At 31.3% G+C, this 21,602-nt stretch overlaps 2 protein-coding genes across 2 annotated transcripts in view; one reads left to right on the plus strand and one right to left on the minus strand.

Moving 5' to 3' along the window:
- The window catches only part of LOC143047584 (proteasome subunit alpha type-1-like), a 331,701-nt gene that overhangs the window by 94,293 nt on the left and 215,806 nt on the right, over positions 1-21,602 (plus strand). The window lies entirely within an intron of this gene.
- Positions 1,285-21,552, minus strand: LOC143047581 (iron-sulfur clusters transporter ABCB7, mitochondrial-like). Its single transcript, XM_076220685.1, has 15 exons — positions 21,332-21,552; positions 19,322-19,405; positions 18,471-18,692; positions 16,862-16,994; positions 15,558-15,744; positions 15,018-15,099; positions 13,919-14,007; positions 13,625-13,712; positions 8,716-8,890; positions 8,098-8,255; positions 6,920-7,083; positions 5,983-6,112; positions 5,227-5,401; positions 4,129-4,232; positions 1,285-2,854 (listed from the first exon to the last, which is right to left on the minus strand). The coding sequence occupies exons 1-15, from the start codon at positions 21,479-21,481 to the stop codon at positions 2,567-2,569; spliced, it is 2,229 nt and encodes a 742-aa protein (XP_076076800.1). The 5' UTR covers positions 21,482-21,552; the 3' UTR covers positions 1,285-2,566.

The raw sequence follows: 21,602 nt of genomic DNA on the forward strand, positions 1-21,602 counted from the left end.
TATATTTTAATAATAGTTATAATAATCAATTCCTTATTTAAAGAGGGCAAACAGTTAGTTACAATAAACTATCATCCTTGCGGCCCTCAAAATGTGTGACGTATGGTGACCACTGAGAGTGTATTGACATGACAAACATATATCTGGAGGTGAACATAGGAACCTTGTCTAGCTGTCAAATAGGAAATTTTCCAAATAAAATATACAATTATCCACGAATAACCAATGAAAAACTAAGCCCCAATATAAACTTTCCTCCTGATCACATGGTTTTGCGAACAAGCTGGTCTAATGAATGACTATTAGGAGAAATCCTAATATCTAGGCATACCTTGTATGTAGAACTGTTGTTATTCAATTCAACTGGTAATTAATTATATTGGTGAGAAGTATCAAGGTGACAAAGGCAAAAAAAAGACTAAACAAACAAACAAACAAACTCATAAGTGTCAGAATAACCTTCCTCCTGGTCACATGGTTTTGCGAGCAAGCTGGTCTGATGATTGACTAAATCTTGTTTTGCTGATATATATTAACAGTTTTCACTCCAATTCTTATGTGTTGTTTATTCTTTAGTTTTCTATGTTGTGTCATGTGTACTATTGTTTTTCTGTTTGTCTTTTTCATTTTTAGCCATGGTGTTGTCAGTTTGTTTTAGATTTATGAGTTTGACTGTCCCTTTGGTATCTTTCGTCCCTCTTTTATGTGTCCTCTATTTAGCCATATTTGCTGTGTTGGTTAGCAGGCAGGGTAATCTTACATTTCTTTTTAACTAAAAACAGTACTGATGAGTGGTCAAGTTTGGTTCTAGCTGGCACAGTAGTTTCAGAGGAAAAGCTTTTTGAAAAGTTGAGGAACAACAGACGTATCCAATAACTATTCATACTTTAACAAATACTGATCTAATAGCAGTTCGACAAGACTATGATATTCCCGTTTTTTTCTTCTTCAGTGTTTTAATTGCTTTTTATAAACATATGACCAATATTCTAGAAGTAATTGCTGGTAGTACAAGTTTTTTCCATAGTTTTATCTTGTGTATAAAAGAAACCCCAAAAAATCATGTAAAAGTCAAAACCGAATTCCACTATATATATAGCTACTTGCTGTAAAAAGTAAAATAACAAAAATACAGAACTCCAAGAAAAATTCTAATAGGAAAGTCCCTAAGCAAATGGCAAAATCAAAAGCTCAAACACATCAAACGAATGGATAACAACTGTCATATCATATGTTATATGCAAGTAACTAACAATGAAGTCTTGGTCAAAACAAGAGTCAACACAGGTTTAAAATTTGATTTATTTCAACTTTTAAAAAATAAATCTCTCTAGAATGAACTTTCATCCCTAATTAACCTTAAGATTGTAAAATCAAACATATTTTGTTTGATGGAGATTTTGTGTTTCTTGTGTCAAATGGAATCTCTGACATAAAATTACTGTTTTGTACAAAAAAGAAACCAAAAACATCTAATATTAATATCACAGTCAAAATATATCATCTCACAACAAGAATTATGTTTATAGGTCAAATCATGAACAATCAAGATAGCATTGTACTCAAATTAAAACATAATAAATGCCATTTTTGTCACTTGATGGTTAGCCTGTATTTACAAACACAGAAATGACAAGGTTTATGTGGATGGTTAATCATTCATTAAAAAATAAAGGGTTTAAAGTCACTGTATCTTAAAAATGTTAGGGTTGTAGTTTCATAATACATTATATATGGCAGACATAATACAGAAAGAGATAGACTTACTAGTGAAAAGTAATAATAATAATAATAAAAGTAACAAATTTGTGAATTATCAAACTTAAATGCTTTTCAAGATTAACCATATTGCCTATTTAAATAATTTGCTAAATTCTTCCAACTGCCATGACCCATTTAAAAAAAAACACAACAAAAATCAGAAAATTGGCGAAATGAATTATGTAATCTGTGTATGATGTATATATGATGTCAATATGTTATCCCTGCATTTTATCTTTAGTGCTGTTCCAGAATTTAAGCATGGGGGGTTACTTCTTTCAGGCAAGGCAAGTGAAAGCACCCACAATTAATTAATTTGAATGTTTCCTTTCCTCCTTTTTGGCAAAAATTAAATTGTACATACTGAAACATTTAAATTCACAACTATTATATAACGATTAATATTATAATATGTTAATTAACATGAATTTCCTATAATATTTCTAACTTTGCAAAATAAAGTTGTACATACTGAAACATTTAAATTCATAATCATATTGAGATTTTTTTTATAAAATGTAGACAATTCAAACTTTTTTTTGTAACATTTTTAAAATTGGCACTATATTAAAAAACATTTATTTTCCTAAATAATTGAGTACATTCACACTTTCTGATTTCTAGTTATATAAAAGTTAGGGTTGCTGCCTACTTTTCGGTTAATAAATTATCTATATTTACCTGAAATCTACATAGAAATGCTTCAAATGTATGATGTATATTAAAAAAACGATCCTCTTATAAACACAAAATACTAGAACAAAATTTTTAACAATTATAAATAGATTCCTAATTTACACTTTTATCATACTTTATTAATACCCTCATCTTTTTTATCAACAGGCCTATTTTCAAGTAGAATTTTCTCAGTTTCATCTGCATCTTTTTCTGTCAATAATTGATTTTGTTTTGCCCAAAGATCACAGTACAGACTATTTGGGTTGGATAAAAGTTCATAATGCGTTCCTTTCTCTGCTACACTTCCATTTTCTAACACTAAGATCTGATCTGCATCAATTACTGTCGAGAGTCTATGAGCAATCACAATTGTGGTATGTTTTCTGGTAATCCTCCTCAACGCCATTAGAATATCCTGTAATATATATATGTAGTGTAGAAATATATATAGGTCCACCATTAAGAAGGTTTTTGTTTGGTGTTGCCTACCTACAATTTGTAGGGTTGGGTAGGTAGGGATTTAATTTTTTCGGGCAACAATACATGCATCATAATTTAGACAAGAATACAATGTTGGAGCAGGAAAAAATCTACAATGTATGTTATAAATATTTTCTGGTGAGCTGCAACATTAAACATTAATTTTTTTTTATTTAACCTAATTTAAGAATACAGAATGAGCACACAGATGCATATTTTTGTACATAAAGAAATTGCATTGTTATTCAATGAAACATGTCTAAACTGAATACCCTCAAGACTTGGTGTTCTATTCTGTTTTTACAGATGTTTGGATTGTTGGAGTTAACGGAAGCGGATAGTTAAAAATTATTTTGAGACTGACTGACGCAGAACACCAAGTGACACATTAAATGCAGATAAACATAATAATCAAATGTACTGATGGCAAAGTTTATCATGTTGAACACATTTATCCTATTTAATTTTAAATAAAGGATACACCAGAAACAATAAAGTCTGCCTCACATCTTACATCTAGAAATTGACAATGAGGGTCAGTTGTGAACAGTACCTTTTGATGATAGAGATGATTTTAGCTTCCCAATTGTAAAATTTCCATTTCTATGTAGCACCAATTTGGATGCATTAGTTGATCGTTATGGAATATCTGTTTAACAGATGTAAAAGAATATGTTCCAATTGCTGTAACCACAATCAAGTCCTCTTTCCCTTGAATGTAATCAACCATTTAAGGTGGTACCTAACACTACAGGGAGATAAACTCAGCTAAATGTTTTAATTACGTTGTGTTGTTAAGGGAATATTAAGCTTCTCAAAGATCAAAATTAGTGTTTGTCAAACTGCTATATAACCAGTGTAATTTTTCTGATAAAATGGTTGGTTCAAATTTTTTAAAATTTTTATATTTTTGTCCAAGGGTCAAAGTAAATACTTTGTCAAAATTTTATGAAAATTAAACAAGCCAAATTTATTTTAGTAAAGTGTTGGGTACCACCTTAAGATTTATAAGGGGTTTGTACTTACATGAGCAACATATCAGGTGCCACATGCAGAGCAGGATAAGCTTTTTGTGAAAAGTGCAAATTTAACAAAGACTAATAGCAGAAAATCAATGGTTTTACACCTTATGACAGTCAAATTCAAAATAGTTGGCATTTATCATTAAAATTGTTTCTTTCATTTAAATTAAATAAAACATAGTTTTACCTGCTCAGTAATGGTGTCCAAGGATGATGTTGCCTCGTCATATACAATGATAGGGGGATTCTTTAATATAGCTCTTGCAATAGCTACTCTCTGCTTCTCACCACCTAAAACATAAATAATTTGTTTCTATAGTGAGTAAGATTAAGACACAATGTTGACGGTTGTACAACTTTTTTTGACATTATATTAAACCAGGTATAATCCGCCTTTTTCTACATAAGAGAATGCCTGTACCAAGTCAGAAATATGACAGTTGTTGTTGTTGATTTTGCCATTTGATTTTGGACTTTCCATTTTGAAATTTCCTTGAGGTTCAGTATTTTTCTGATTTTACTTTTTTGTTGCATTTCTTACATTGAATACTTTTCAAAAAATAATAATTAAGACTTTACTTATGTGTTTGTCAAAAATCAGGAGTCTGTAATACAGTAGTTGTCGTTGCTTTATAATGTCTGTCATATTTGTTTTTTGTGTACTGTTAAGTTATAAATACTGACTACAAGTTATGGGTTTTATTCATTGTTGAAAGCAGAACTGTACCTGATAACTTATAGTAACTTACATCCATGCATGTCCATTGGTTTCTGTTGGACAGTTGTCTCATTGACAATCATACAATATCTTCTATTATCATATACTTAGACTAAATAACATATGATTTTTACTGTATGATAATAGCATTAAATTAATGTAAATTCCATATTTTTTTGAATTGGTGCTTAGCGGGCTAATATGAAAAGTTTATCACATGCTTCGATTGTTATCACATGCCTTTCCGTAACCTTATCACATGGCATTCCAGTGATACTAGGCAAATTCAGGAAAATTCACCTCAATGCTACGTTTTCAGTGAAAAACATTAATTTTCAAAGTTGTGTACAATATTTGTATACATGTACTTGAAAGTATATTGTGTAAAATAATTAGAAAAATAAACCCAACAACAATCAACAAACAAACTATTTAATAAATGCATTTTTTAAAATTTTCAAACATAATTTAAAAATGCCAGATATCAAGAATTATCGACACATGTTTGTTCTAATGTCAACCATGTCATGCAAGTTCAATGAAACTTTCTTCTAATCTTATTTTTACCTGATAAAATCAATCCCCTTTCTCCGACTAAGGTATCATATTGATTTGGAAATCGGTTCATGATGGAATCATGAAGTTTGGCAACTCTAGCAGCTTCATACACTTCTTCAGCAGTTTTCTCTAAGTCCCCATACTGAATATTACTGAATACAGTATCATGGAATAAAATGCAGTCCTGAAATACATGATAACATTTAGAAAATCAAGCCATTTTTGCATACTTTTTTGTTTTCCTCTAAATTTCTCCTTGTCAGTCATGAAAAAAGTTCACTATGCCTTATGACGTTACATAAAAAGAACACATATTTTTGCATATCATTGGAAAAGACAGACTAACTGTGTCTAATATTCATTAGAAAAACAGATTCTACCCCAAATTTCATACAATATTTCTCTTCTCTGGACAATCCATTTTCAAATATTTAAAATGTGCTGCAAGCCTCAAGTTTAAAATTTGAAAATTAAACTGCTGATTGGAGAAAAAATATCATACTTGATGCAATGGTAGCATCTAAATGTCTTTTATTGTATATCTTAATGCTTCATAATTAGTTGACCAATTGATAATACATTCAAAGTTACCTCGCTATCAAATGACCAAAAGACAAATCAATTACTGTTACAAGTGTTAAGAAAATAGATTTTTATTTTTAATCGACTGATCAAAATTCTCTTTGAATAATAAAATTTTGGGAAAAACTTTTTCAAAGACTACATCTTATAAAAATCTTCATTAATTGTAATAAGCATTAATACCTGTGGAACAACACCAATAGCTTTACGTAGACTATGTAAATCCACCGCATCAATGGATTGGTTGTTGATATGTATAGATCCTTGCTGTGGATCAAAGAATCGAAACAGCAAACGAACAATGGTGGATTTCCTGAAAAAAGTAGGATTTTACAATCATAAAACTATTTAAAACTGAAATAACAATGTCTTTAGTTGACTCTGCACTTGTATTTAAGGAATATAATCAGAGGAAATAATGATAGTTGTATGAGCATGAGTCTCCTCTGTTAACATTATATTTTTTCAAAATATCTAGATTCTGGTGTCAAATTAGTATAAATATTGTTTCGTTTATCTTCAGATTTATAAATTATTATTTACTTTATCCCAAGTGTTGGGACCTCAATGGCCGAGTGGTCAAAGTAGTTTAACTACTAACCCTTCCCTGTCAACACTGAGGTTGTGAATTCGAATTATTGATAGGGTTGGTGCACACCATTCCAATCTTAAATGTCTAGTATTGTCAGTTTTCCTACCAAAAATAAGTGATTCTCTCTAACGGACTCAGGCTTCCTCCACACGCAAAAATGACCACCATGAAATTGCACAACAGTGTTGAAAGTGGCGTTAAACCCAATTTAATAATATTTCCAGTGTTAACAAATCCACAAAAATTGGTATCACAAGAATAATAACAAATCCCAGTATACTTTTGATTTATTTATTTTCGTGGCTACCACTTTTCATGGATTAAGAAAACTTGCATATTTGTGGATATTTGATTTTGTGGTTTTGCTAATTTTACATGCAAGCTTTTAGAGAATTCATTATTCATTCAATATCTAATTTCTTTGTTCACCTGTACCCTTCAAATTGAGGAAAATTGGTATCAAATGAATAATAATGAATCCACAGTAATACATTAATATAAATCAATTGTTATTGAACTCTACCTTACCCAGATCCACTTCCTCCAACTATGGCGACTTTCTTCCCTGAGGGTACATCAAAAGATAAACCATTCAAAATGTTTTGTCCTGGCAGATACTCAAAATGTACATCTTTAAAACTAATGGCAGATTCTGATGGTGTTGCTAATAAGACAGGAGCATTTAATTTATTCTGTAAAAATTTAAAACACGTAATCAATATCAGGCATCTGAAATGCTTTTCTTGATTTACCATCATCATGAAATCTCAAAGCTAAATATTTGAAAATCAATAATGTGTAAGATTTGAAACAGTTGAAGAGCTAAATGACCGAAAAGAAGGAAGTATTACATAGCCAAATTCATTTTGGATCATCTTAGATCAACTTTGCTCGAGTTAGTTGAAACCTTAGTTTCTTAATTACTTCAAGTTTCTCAGGGCCACATTTGTTATAAATTTAGTCAGAATAAAAGTACTGACTAAATTAATAAATATGATATATATATGTAAACAATTTTCATACCCCTTACTAATTTTTTTTTTAATTGCTGTAAGAATAATAATCAAGCATTATAAAAGCACACAGCTCAAATATAAAGAAATATGTGATACTGAATTGAAAAGGGCATATATATATATATATATATATATATATATATATAGGACCTGTTGTTTAAATTTCATTTCCTTTTTGTTAAAAAAAAAGAAGGAAAAACTCAATTGGCAAAGAAAAAAATTGCAAAAAAGTGGAATTCACATCTACTAAGACAGTTGACGGCTTCATATGGAAATTGGGAGGGAGGGAAAAATACAACAGGGAAACAAGAGAAAACTAAAATTGGTAAATGAATTATAAAAAGAGGGGTCAAGAAAATTGAAATGTTGGAATGCTGAAAAGATTGGATGGGAGAAAGATATCACATTGTCAAGTGTTCAAAATAGAAAGGTGTACTGTAGATTCATTGTCATTCGCAGGATACAATTTTTGTGGATTTTGTGGGTAAAGGTGAACAATGAATACAAATGATCAACAAGTACAAATTTTTTAAATGCTTGTATGAAGACTGTTGTAAAAACACAAAATCAACAAAAACACATTTTTACCTAATTCACAAAAAATTGTTACCTAAGAAAATGAATGAATCTACAGTTATTTATATCCATACACCATTACATATCATCATTATCAATACATACTCTACCTACTTTAATTTTTGGCTGTATCTCCATCAATGCAAACATATTGTCCATATCTACAAATCCTTGATTAAGATCCCTATATGTAGAGCCTAGAAAGTTTAGTGGTACAGTTAACTGTATAAGCAGGCCATTAACCATCACTAAATCTCCTATAGTCATAGTACCTGTTAATTAAAAGAAAATAAAATCAGTTTTTGTTAAATATCAAAGATTTAAATTTTTGAAATAAAAAAATTTTGAGAAAGTATCAGAAATGTTGACATATATGCTGAATATGATTTGAAAATACAATTGTGAGTTGTATATAAGATGTGTTCACCCAACTAATGACATTTTTTCCTTCTTGTACTATTATTCTTTACCAAATCCACATAGAAATGCCTACTGTAGACTCCTTTATTTTGGTGGGCATGTACATTTTCTTGGATTGAGAAAAAATTGCATATATTTATGGATATTTCATATCGTGGTTTTTCCAAACTGCATGTACATGACTATAGATAATTGGGATTCGTTGAAAATCAAAATTCATGGTTTACTAATACCCCAAACATCCTCACACATTTGTATCCTATTAATCATATATCTGCAGTTTCTGAATTTTGTATTATAATGACGACTTACCAGCAAGAATTTGTTGAGCTGCCATAACCATTACAATTGATGATCCTACACTGAAAATGGCATTCTGTCCAAAATTTAACAACGATAATGTTTTAGTTATCTGTAGTGATGCCTTTTCAAATCGTTCAAGAGTCTCTTCATGCTTCTTAGCTTCAAATTTTTCATTGGTAAAATACTGAAATAAAAAAATCAATATAAAACATACTGGTTGACAATATTAATGAAATCCAAATCAAAGAACAGTTTTAAATTAAAAATTTTGTCAACGTAAAAAAATACTTGTACATCAAGAATGCATCCATAGTACATGGATGTCCCACTCGCACTATCATTTTCTATGTTTAGTGGACTAAGAAATTGGAGCCAAAACTATAAATTGACATCAACAATTGAAAGATCATGTCATAGGGAACATGTGTTCTAAGTCTCAAGTTGATTGGACTTCAACTTCATCAAAAACTACCATGACCAAAAATTGTAGTAGGACAGACAGAGGGACAGAGGGACAGATGAACAGATAACCAGAAAGATGTACAGACGGGAAAACATAATGCCCCTCTACTATAGTAGGTGGGGCATAACAAATTCAAGAGCACACACGCTGAAATGACTTGATTGTTTTCTGACCATTGATTTTAAGTCGAAAGTCTTATATATAAAGACTTAACTATAAGTATCTATTAAACTTAACATTTGTAAAAATCCATGACAATGAGGTCATGGTCAGATAAATCCTGTACACCTTATAATTATTCCATACACAAAATATAGTTGACCTATGTTCTGTTGCACTGTGTCCAAGGATTAGGTTTAACAAAGCAAAATTATGTATATATGTGCCGGTCTCAAGTCAGGAGCCTGTAATTCAGTGGTTATTGATTGTTGCTATGTTACACATTTGTATTTCTATCATTATATTGTACATAAATTTGGCTATTAGCTTTCTCATTTTTACGTTTATCCTTTTCGGGACTTTTACAGCTGAAATCAATTGCGGTATGATGGGCTTTGCTCATTGCTGATGGCCATATGGTGACCTATAGCTGTTAATTTCTGTGTCATTTGGTCTCTTGTGAAGAGTTGTCGCATTGACAATCATACCACATCTACTTTTTGTACTATGTGGTTTCTAATGAAATGATCTTTACCAGTTACTGTAAACCAACTTATTTTCGCGAGCAATTTATTTTCAGGATTAGAAAAATAATGTGAAAATAAAGCGTCACAAATATGTAAGATAGGATCTTTACACCAATTGAATTAGAAAATCATGAAATTAAATAGCCGTGAAGTGGACTAGAAAGGGTCAAACGAACTAAAGTATCTGTAAAAATAAATTGGTTTACAGTACATGTATTATGATGTTAAAAAGTAAAAACACAAAAATACTGAACTCCAAGGAAAATTCAAAAAGGAAAGTCCAAAATCAAAAGGCAAAATCAAAAGTCCAAACACATCAAACGAATGGATAACAACTGTCATATTCCTGACTTGGTACAGGCATTTTCTAATGTAGAAAATGGTGGATTGAACCTGGTTTTAAAGCTAGTTAAACCTCTCACTTGTATGACAGTCGCATATAATTCCATTATATTGACAATGATGTGTGAACAAAAAAAAAAAAAAAATAATAGGTAAAAATGTCACAAAATAAACATACCTAAACTGTGGTATAATTTATCAAGGAAACATTAGCTATATTACAGTACATGTATTATGATGTTAACCTACCTTTACTGTGGTATAATTCACCAAGGAATCGTTAGCTATATTACAGTACATGTATTATGATGTTAACCTACCTTAACTGTGTTATAATTCACCAAGGAATCGTTAGCTATATGTACATGTATTATGATGTTAACCTACCTTAACTGTGGTATAATTTACCAAGGAATCGTTAGCTATATTACAGTACATGTATTATGATGTTAACCTACCTTTACTGGGGTATAATTTACCAAGGAATCGTTAGCTATATGTACATGTATTATGATGTTAACCTACCTTAACTGTGGTATAATTTACCAAGGAATCGTTAGCTATATTACAGTACATGTATTATGATGTTAACATACCTTTACTGTAGTATAATTTACCAAGGAATCGTTAGCTATATTACAGTACATGTATTATGATGTTAACCTACCTTTACTGTAGTATAATTTACCAAGGAATTGTTAGCTATATTACAGTACATGTATTATGATGTTAACCTACCTTTACTGGGGTATAATTTACCAAGGAATCGTTAGCTATATTACAGTACATGTATTATGATGTTAACATACCTTAACTGTGGTATAATTTACCAAGGAATCGTTAGCTATATGTACATGTATTATGATGTTAACCTACCTTAACTGTGGTATAATTTACCAAGGAATCGTTAGCTATATTACAGTTCATGTATTATGATGTTAACCTACCTTTACTGTGATATAATTCACCAGAGAATCATTAGCTATATTACAGTACATGTATTATGATGTTAACCTACCTTAACTGTGATATAATTCACCAAGGAATTGTTAGCTATATTACAGTACATGTATTATGATGTTAACCTACCTTAACTGTGTTATAATTCACCAGAGAATCATTAGCTATATTACAGTACATGTATTATGATGTTAACCTACCTTTACTGTGATATAATTCACCAAAGAATCATTAGCCATATTACAGTACATGTATTATGATGTTAACCTACCTTAACTGTGATATAATTCACCAAGGAATCGTTAGCTATATTACAGTACATGTATTATGATGTTAACCTACCTTTACTGTGGTATAATTTACCAAGGAATCGTTAGCTATATTACAGTACATGTATTATGATGTTAACCTACCTTTACTGTGGTATAATTTACCAAGGAATCGTTAGCTATATTACAGTACATGTATTATGATGTTAACCTACCTTTACTGTGGTATAATTCACCAAGGAATCGTTAGCTATATTACAGTACATGTATTATGATGTTAACCTACCTTTACTGTGGTATAATTTACCAAGGAATCGTTAGCTATATTACAGTACATGTATTATGATGTTAACCTACCTTTACTGTGGTATAATTTACCAAGGAATCGTTAGCTATATTACAGTACATGTATTATGATGTTAACCTACCTTTACTGTGGTATAATTCACCAAGGAATCGTTAGCTATATTACAGTACATGTATTATGATGTTAACCTACCTTTACTGTGGTATAATTCACCAAGGAATCGTTAGCTATATTACAGTACATGTATTATGATGTTAACCTACCTTTACTGTGGTATAATTTACCAAGGAATTGTTAGCTATATTACAGTACATGTATTATGATGTTAACCTACCTTTACTGTGGTATAATTTACCAAGGAATCGTTAGCTATATTACAGTACATGTATTATGATGTTAACCTACCTTTACTGTGGTATAATTCACCAGAGAATCATTAGCTATATTACAGTACATGTATTATGATGTTAACCTACCTTAACTGTGGTATAATTCACCAAGGAATCGTTAGCTATATTACCGGCATGTATTATGATGTTAACATACCTTTACTGTGGTATAATTCACCAAGGAATCGTTAGCTATATTACCGGCATGTATTATGATGTTAACCTACCTTTACTGTGGTATAATTTACCAAGGAATCGTTAGCCATATTACAGTACATGTATTATGATGTTAACCTACCTTAACTGTGATATAATTCACCAAGGAATCGTTAGCTATATTACAGTACATGTATTATGATGTTAATCTACCTTTACTGTGGTATAATTCACCAGAGAATCATTAGCTATATTACAGTACATGTATTATGATGTTAACCTACCTTAACTGTGATATAATTCACCAGAGAATCATTAGCTATATTACAGTACATGTATTATGATGTTAACCTACCTTAACTGTGATATAATTTACCAAGGAATCGTTAGCTATATTACAGTACATGTATTATGATGTTAACCTACCTTAACTGTGATATAATTCACCAAGGAATCGTTAGCTATATTACAGTACATGTATTATGATGTTAACCTACCTTAACTGTGATATAATTCACCAAGGAATCGTTAGCTATATTACAGTGCATGTATTATGATGTTAACCTACCTTTACTGTGGTATAATTTACCAAGGAATCGTTAGCTATATTACAGTACATGTATTATGATGTTAACCTACCTTTACTGTGGTATAATTTACCAAGGAATCGTTAGCTATATTACAGTACATGTATTATGATGTTAACCTACCTTTACTGTGGTATAATTCACCAGAGAATCATTAGCTATATTACAGTACATGTATTATGATGTTAACCTACCTTAACTGTGGTATAATTCACCAAGGAATCGTTAGCTATATTACCGGCATGTATTATGATGTTAACATACCTTTACTGTGGTATAATTCACCAAGGAATCGTTAGCTATATTACCGGCATGTATTATGATGTTAACCTACCTTTACTGTGGTATAATTTACCAAGGAATCGTTAGCTATATTACAGTTCATGTATTATGATGTTAACCTACCTTTACTGTGGTATAATTCACCAAGGAATCGTTAGCTATATTACCGGCATGTATTATGATGTTAACCTACCTTTACTGTGGTATAATTCACCAAGGAATCGTTAGCTATATTACAGTACATGTATTATGATGTTAACCTACCTTTACTGTAGTATAATTTACCAAGGAATCGTTAGCTATATTACAGTACATGTATTATCATGTTAACCTACCTTTACTGTGGTATAATTTACCAAGGAATCGTTAGCTATATTACAGTACATGTATTATGATGTTAACCTACCTTTACTGTGGTATAATTTACCAAGGAATCGTTAGCTATATTACAGTTCATGTATTATGATGTTAACCTACCTTTACTGTGGTATAATTCACCAAGGAATCGTTAGCTATATTACCGGCATCTTGGTCAGCTTTGTTTTTCTGTTTTCTAAATTTTGTTCTAAAATATATATTATCCAGATGTATATAATAATTTTATAGTAAAATGCAAATGCTGAAACCAAAATATGTTATAGAAAAAAGAAGATGTGGTATGATTGTCAATGAGAAATCCCTCAACTATGTCATAATGTGTGAATTGTTTTGTTTTTTTTAATTTTCATACAATAAATGTGTTGAACAGATTAATTTTGTAGGTGACTTTACCTATATTCTGTCATTCTAAAGGTAAACACTATATAACAACCCACACAACCAAGTGTTACTGCAACAAATCCACCTCCAAACTTATAGCCCTAATAAAGAGAAAAATACTAATGTTAAAAAGTCATTTGCTAATGTGAAAATTTGTACAAAATTCATAGTATTGCAATTTTTTTTTAAATTGTTTGTAAATATTTTCAAGTATAGTTATTCTATCAAATGGCAAAATAAGAAGCTTGATGCAGCAAAGAAACAATTATGCTACGATATCATTGTAATGTGATCACACTTTTTGGAAATAGTAATATAATAAGCCCACATGCTTTTAAGTGAAAATGATTGTGAAAAATGCAGATATCTTTTGGTAAATCTTTGTACTATAAAATGATGCATTCAGATCCATATATCTACTACATGCATTTATATGTTAATCTTGGTAATAAATTTCAAGTACATCATTATATAAAATTGGAATGAAAATGGGGAATATGTCAAAGAGACAACAACTCAATGTCTCTTAAACTGATTAAAATGAGTAAAGATAATTTTGAAGAAAAAAAGAATCTCTACATCGAATGAATAGTCTTCACACATTTTACATCCTACGAATCAGTGCTATAGACTAGAAACAAGAAGTTTCAATAGTACATTGATGTTCCACAAGCACTATCATTTTCTATGTTTAGTGGATCATGAAATTGGGGTCAAAAATCTAATTTGGCATTAAAATTAGAAAGAACATTTCATAGGGAACTTGTATACTAACTATTAAGTTTTAATATGATTGGATTTCAACTTCATCAAAAACTACATTGACCAAAAACTTTAGCCTGAAATGGGACAGACGGACAAACTGACTTACGGATGCACAGACCGAAAAAAAACAAACATCATGCCCCTAGGTGGAGCATAAAAAAAAGCAACTAGCTGATTTAGTTTGTTAAATAATTTCCACTAAATGCATGCTTTAAATTTTGACTTAGTTTTATAAATTAAGGATGACAATGGGTCACAGGTCATGGCTGCAGCTAAAATAGACCTGTTCAGGACAGGATTACATATAAATTTGTAGTATATATCTAAGTGTTATGAATACACATACCAGGATACCTGTCACTAAGCCAACCTCCAAGAACGTTGGGAAAATTCTAAACACAACTCCTTTGAGTACAGGTTCTATGGCCCTGTAAAAAATCAAACAAACTGGTATTAAGTATTTATCCTACTGATTTGACGAAGCTATATTCAAACTTCAGAATATGAAAATCAGCAGGTTATTCTCTCCTCACTGCATTCAAAACAATACCCAGAAAAAAATGAAAAAAGATTGACAAAGTTGTTATTCACTTTTCTCATACAAAGATAAAGCTTGTCTTAATATTGTGCAATAAATAACTTGACAGAAGTGGAACGAGAACATAAAACGTTTCTATCCTTTTTTAAATCTGATCATCCTTGCCTAGAACCAGGATCAATAGCTGTATATACTTCTCCTTTGATTTTTGAAATCTTATCCTTCTTACATAGAACCATTATGAGTTCTTCTTTCATTTTTAAATTTTGATCACTCCTACATGTACCTAGAGCCACAATCAATAGCTAATTATTTTTCCTTTTATTTTTGAAATCTGATCATTCTTACCTTGAGCCACGATCAATAGCTTTAGTTAATTCTCCTTTCTTTTTTGAAAGATGGTAAGACAGGTCTAAAGAGTGAAGATGAACAAAAATATTTTGTGCTATCCGTCTTATTGTGTTTTCTGCTACTTCAGCAAAAGCAAAGTCCTGCATTTCCTTCATAAACGATGCTGTCAGTCTCACAAGGCCATCTGTAATGTAAATTATCATAGTTGTAGTTTTTAAAACCATATACGAGGGGGGATAGGATAGGTCCTGATCCCGAAATCCCGGACTTAAAAAAACGAAATCCCGAGGTCCCGATTTTAAATAAAGTAAATCCCGACGTCCCGAAATCCAAAAAAAAGAATTCCCGGATCCCGAAAGGGTCAATCCCGAAATCCCGAGCTTAAAAACACCTGATCTCGGAGTCCCGATAAAGGTCCTATCCCCCCTCATATACCTCATTGATTCCTTAACAGTAAATATATATATAATTCGTCTAAATAACAGCCCAACAATATTAGATGAGATTCGAACTCATGCTACTGAGATATTGTGGCACCAAATCGTCTTGCACTATGCCCGACACCCTAGACCACTCGACCAACTAGGCTCTATACTAATAAACCTTTCATTGGTTAGGTATTGCCTTTCTAATCAGTTTTAATCTAGCATCTTAACACAGTACATGATATATAAAGCATGAAGATGGAATTTTTACAGATCAACTGAATTATCTGTCGTAAAAGATCTTACAAATTGATGTAGGATGCAGTCACAGAAATATAGATCAATCTTTTCTCTACATTTATCGAATTGATGAACAATAAAAAAAATGTCTGTGGGCCCCGCTGAGAATATTGTGTGGTATAAAATATGTATCTTTACCATTGAACATGGGGTTGTCAACTGAAACCAATATTTTTGACATTGACCTTTGACCTAGGTAAATGTACATTAATTATGACACACCCTCTGGTGTTGGTTTATATACATGACAAGTATGAACTTTGAATTAATAACGGTTCTCAAGATGAAGAGCGGACACGATCTTTACAATAGGACATGATGTTGTCAACTGAAACCAAAGTTTTTGAGTTTGACCCTTGACCTTGCAAGTTGTACATTAATACATGTAATAGATGAAGGCTGGTTCATTTTGACTTTTTCAACTAAATTTGTATATATCTTGTTGTGCAATACAAATTGTGTTTCAAATTGCACAACTGAAGACAAATGGAAGACGTGAAAAATTCTGTAGAAGAATTGCTCGTCAAAATAAAATTGATAAAATAAACCTCTGACCATAGTACTAGTAATACTTACAACTAATTAACAGAGCTGTTGACAAACTTAGAATAGCAGTTGGTGTGTCATTTAAATTCAGTGTATCTCCAGATGCCTCATTCAAATTATCAACAGCCCATTTAAATATAAAGGGCACCATAACACTGACAACCTGAAAAAAATCACCACTTAATTTAAATAGATTTCATGATATGTTTTTAAACACTGAACAGTAACATGTATATTTAAAAGATTATGGTAAAAAAACCTAGAGGCTCTAAAGAGCCTGTGTCTCTCACCTTGGTCTATGTGCATATTAAGCAAGTACACTGAAGGATTCATGACAAAATTGTGTTTTGGTGTTGGTGATGCATTTGTAGATCTTACTTTACTGAGCAATCTTGCTGCTTACAATTATCTCTACCTATAATGAACTTGGCCCAGAAGTGACATTGGAAAATATTTTGTGAAAATTTACAAAAAATTTACAAAAATTTACGAAATTTTTAAAAAATTGACTATAAAGGGCAATGACTCCTTAAGGTGTCAATTGACTACTTTGGTCATACTGACTTATTTGTCACTCTTACTTTCCTTTACATATTGCTGTTAACAGTTTATCTCTATCTAAAATAATATTCAAGATAATAACCAAAAGCTGCAAAATTTTCTTAACATTACCAATTCAAGGGCAGCAACCCAACAACGGGTTCTCTGATCCATTTGAAAATTTCAGGACAGACAGATATTGATCTGATAGCCAATTTTACTCCTGTCAGATTTGCTCTAAATGCTTTGGTTTCAGAGATATAAGCCAAAATCTACATTTTACCCCTGTGTTCTATTTTTAGCCATGGTGGCCATCTTGGTTGGTAAGCCGGGTCACCGGACAAATGTTTTAAACTAGATTCCCCAATGAGGATTGTGGCCAAGTTTAGTAAAATTTTGCTCAATAGTTTCAGAGGAGAAGATTTTTGTAAAAGTTAACGACGAAGACGACGAACGACAGACTACGGACGACAGACGCCAAGTGATGAGAAAAGCTCACTTGGCCCTTTGGGCCAGATGAGCTAAAAACAGTATCATTGTTGAAATTTTCTTGGTGTAAATGTCATATAACAAGTACATGTATATTATGCCTACAAAATATCTTACACATTCATTTGAAAAAATGACTCATTTACTAGAATGGCAAGCTTGCATAGATTGTTTCTTAAATAATGGAGAATATAACAAAGTACATGTAGCCTGTTACTTTTCTCAATTGAATTGTTTCAAATTTTACATGTCGAGGCAGTTAAAAGACGACTGATTTTACAGTATGGTTTTTCTCATTGTTGATGGTTATATACAGTTGCAGCTGCATATAATTGCTTACATCCACTTGATTTGAATTTGGTGGATAGTTGCCTCATTGGCAATCATACATTTTTGTACCACATCTCCTTAATTTTTAAATGGTCTATAATCATGATAATGAACATTCTAAATTATGGAAGTAAATAAAATTGTTTTCTCAAATTTGTACAAAGGAGATACACAACTTTAATCGTGTGAAAACTTTTTAGTTTTGTGAAGTTTGAAAAATAGATCAGAAAAAACTTTCCTTTAGAGTACATACAATGGATTAATTGTAGTTTCTAATTACCTTTGATCCAACTAGTAGACTTAAGGCAATTACCACTCTAACTTTAATTTTCACATTATTTTTAGGCCAAACATAACGCATCATTTTCTTCAACATTCGCACATTTTTTGCTCCTAAGAGAGCTTTTGTCCTTCTCCATCCTGAATTGTCTTTACTGGCACTATCCTTAATCACATTGGACAGTCTTGCTGTTGTATTAAATTGTCTTTTATCTTTGTACAACTACAACAGAAATAAATACAAATCCAAAATTTTGGAAGTTAGAGGTCTAATAATGTATTTAGATTATTTGATTTGATTTGAATTTGTATTTAGCAGGACATCTTCAAAGACTTCATTATTCAAACTTGATCTAATCTTAATTTAATAATCCTATTGTAAGAAAACAATCAATAACATTAAATTCCAATGCATACATGTACATGTACATGTAAATAAACAAAAGTTACATTGTATACACAAAGAAATTATTAAGAAACTATGGTTTCCTCACTGTCAGACAAAATCAACAAATTAGCTGAATCTCACTATTCTGTTACAGTTGACCTACAAAATGTAATTGGTCATCATACACAAAAATTAGGTCATGTTGCAGTGTATTTATCCCCCTCTGGTTTTCAAATGTTTATGTACATGTATATGTTTGTATGTGCGTTCAGATAAACATATATATGCAAACAATAATAAATTATTGATTTCATTTAACATTTTGGTTATTCAATATTCATACATGTATCTCTATGGTCAGATTGTTGTCTCTTTGACACATTCCCTGTTTCCATTCTCAATTTAATGGCACATAATTCCATAATATCATTTATTTCAAGTCCATTCATTTCAAAAACACTTACATTTTTATTTAACCTATTAGACAGTCTTGATAAGAGATTCCATTTTGGTAAATCTTTCCTAGCCTGGGTAAGATGACCTTGGTACTGAAAATAAAATCATTTTTTTTTTATTAAAATGTATGTACATGTATATAAACAAAATGTGTGAGTCTTCCAAGGAAGTCTGTGTTGCCATGACCACCCACCAACAAAAAATATAAGCAGAAGTTGGTATTACTGTCATTTTGTATTTTCAGTCGATCTAAATTGGAAATGAAGAACTTTAAACTTATAAGAGCATTATCAACTTTAGATAAGGGCTGATTCAACTCACAGGGGCATAAATGACATCAAATCAAGAAGAAACAGAAAACAAAATAATAAAGTGCAGTCCAGTACACATTCAATCAGAGGTAATGCTTATACAAATCATTTTTATCTACTTGAAGATGTAAGCAATATTTCTTTGTATTTATAAAAGTCTCATTTGTTCAATATATATACGTTTTAGATTATTTTAAAGGTTTAAATTATCTCCCCTCATTAATAAGGTAAAAGATTATTAATAAGGTAAAAGATTATTTTTAAGTTTTAAATTATCTCCCCTTATTAATAAGGCAACTAGCACCTGTTAAATTGAGCAGAAATTATCTTTGATTCAAATAAATAAATACTCGGCATGAGTAAAGTTTTTATCCTGTCTGGTACTTCAGACAAAATTTCACATAAAATTTCATTGCATATAAGATAATAACCAGCATTGAAAGTTAACCAAACAATTTTGTACAGGATTAATTTCCTACAACTATATAGTTCAGTTTCTTGTATATTCCTCCATTAATTGTGGAGCACTAGCTACCCAAAGGGTATAGTTTTAGCAACTATGTACACCTGCTATATATGTTTGACTCTTTATTTTTACTGCAATGAAATGTAGGATTAATTTCCTACAACTATCAAACTATTTTTTCCCAACCCTTGTTTTATGCAACCAGATTTGATGTACTATGATTTGGTGGTATTTGCAACTTAATATAAAGCCAAAGGACATGAAAGGTCTGCAACACAGAGCCTTAGCTCTCACCAAAAAGTATAAAAGTACCAATGTATAAAGGGCCACCAAAAAGGACTGTAAAGACAATTCAATTGGGAAAACCAAGGTCTAATCTATATAACAAACGAGAGACACATCTACAGCTCAGGTGGATTTTGTTTTGTCCACCCGTCCACAGTGGGAGTGGGCACCAGCTGGGCAAAATTTCTAGCTTGTCCACTCTGCCCACCCATAGGAGTGGGCATGCAATTTCTTTTGTTTAATCAAAAGACTGGCAAGTACAGTCAATTGAAAAAAGTAGATAAGCATTTGTAATCACTATTTTATAGCTAGCGTAGGCACAGGTTGAAAAAGCAAAATCCACCCAGACTCTTGTGTATAAACTACATTAACAAACGACAACTACTGAGAAATTATGATCCGTTTACTTTACCAGTTTACATTATTACAAAAAAATCATATATACATTTATCATAATATGAACTGATGAAATACAATTTAAATATTCATTTTCATTCCATATTTTTTTTTATATTGGGGCCGACTTGGGCCCTTTCTGTCATGTGTCATGGTAGTCTAAATAATTATGACATCTTGAAAGGCTATTATATTTTTGTCTTTGACGCCTCTATCCTCTATCGACAGGAAGGAGTCAAAACAAAAAAATAATAAAATAGCCTTCCAAGACGTCATAATTATTTAGCCTATAGTCCCATGGGCCATGGGCTTGGGTAAACTGCTACTTTACGGGTGTCACATGTGGAGCAGAATCTGCTTACCCTTCCGGAGCACCTGAGATCACCCCTATTTTTTGGTGGGGTTTGTGTTATTGTTTATTTAGTTTTCTAAGTTGTGTCATGTGTACTCTTGTTTGTCTGTTTGTCCTTTTCATTTTTAGCCTTGGCGTTGTCAGTTTATTTTCGATTTATGAGTTTGACTGTCCCTCTGATATCTTTCGTCCCTCTTTTAGTACTTACAAGGAGTTTTGACCATGTTATTTTCTCACATCTAAGGAGTTTTTGGTTGTTTTGAAGAATACCCCTTGGAGTAGACCTCTTAAAGATGCATGCTAATTCGTTTGAACCACTGTGAAGATAATTCACATATAAAAGTCTGGTCAATGCCATAATGACACATGAATAAGACAGCAACGTGACAGTGACAAGTATCACAAGAATAACAAAGTCAGTTCTGTCCCTTGAGCACTTCCGGTTTCAATTTGTTCAGGAATTAGTCCGCTTATATTTT

This window comes from Mytilus galloprovincialis, chromosome 10 (assembly GCF_965363235.1).
Source record: "Mytilus galloprovincialis chromosome 10, xbMytGall1.hap1.1, whole genome shotgun sequence".
Classification (NCBI taxonomy): Eukaryota; Metazoa; Mollusca; class Bivalvia; order Mytilida; family Mytilidae; genus Mytilus; species Mytilus galloprovincialis.

Coding starts and splice junctions, on each gene's coding strand:
- LOC143047581 (XM_076220685.1), bottom strand. CDS start 21,481: ATGGCATTGACCAGACTTTTATATGTGAATTATCTTCACAGTGGTTCA. Junction 16,995..18,470: donor GTCTACTAGTTGGATCAAAG/GTAATTAGAAAC, acceptor GATTTTTTTCAG/GTTGTCAGTGTTATGGTGCC. Junction 5,402..5,982: donor CTATTGGTGTTGTTCCACAG/GTATTAATGCTT, acceptor CATGTATTTCAG/GACTGCATTTTATTCCATGA.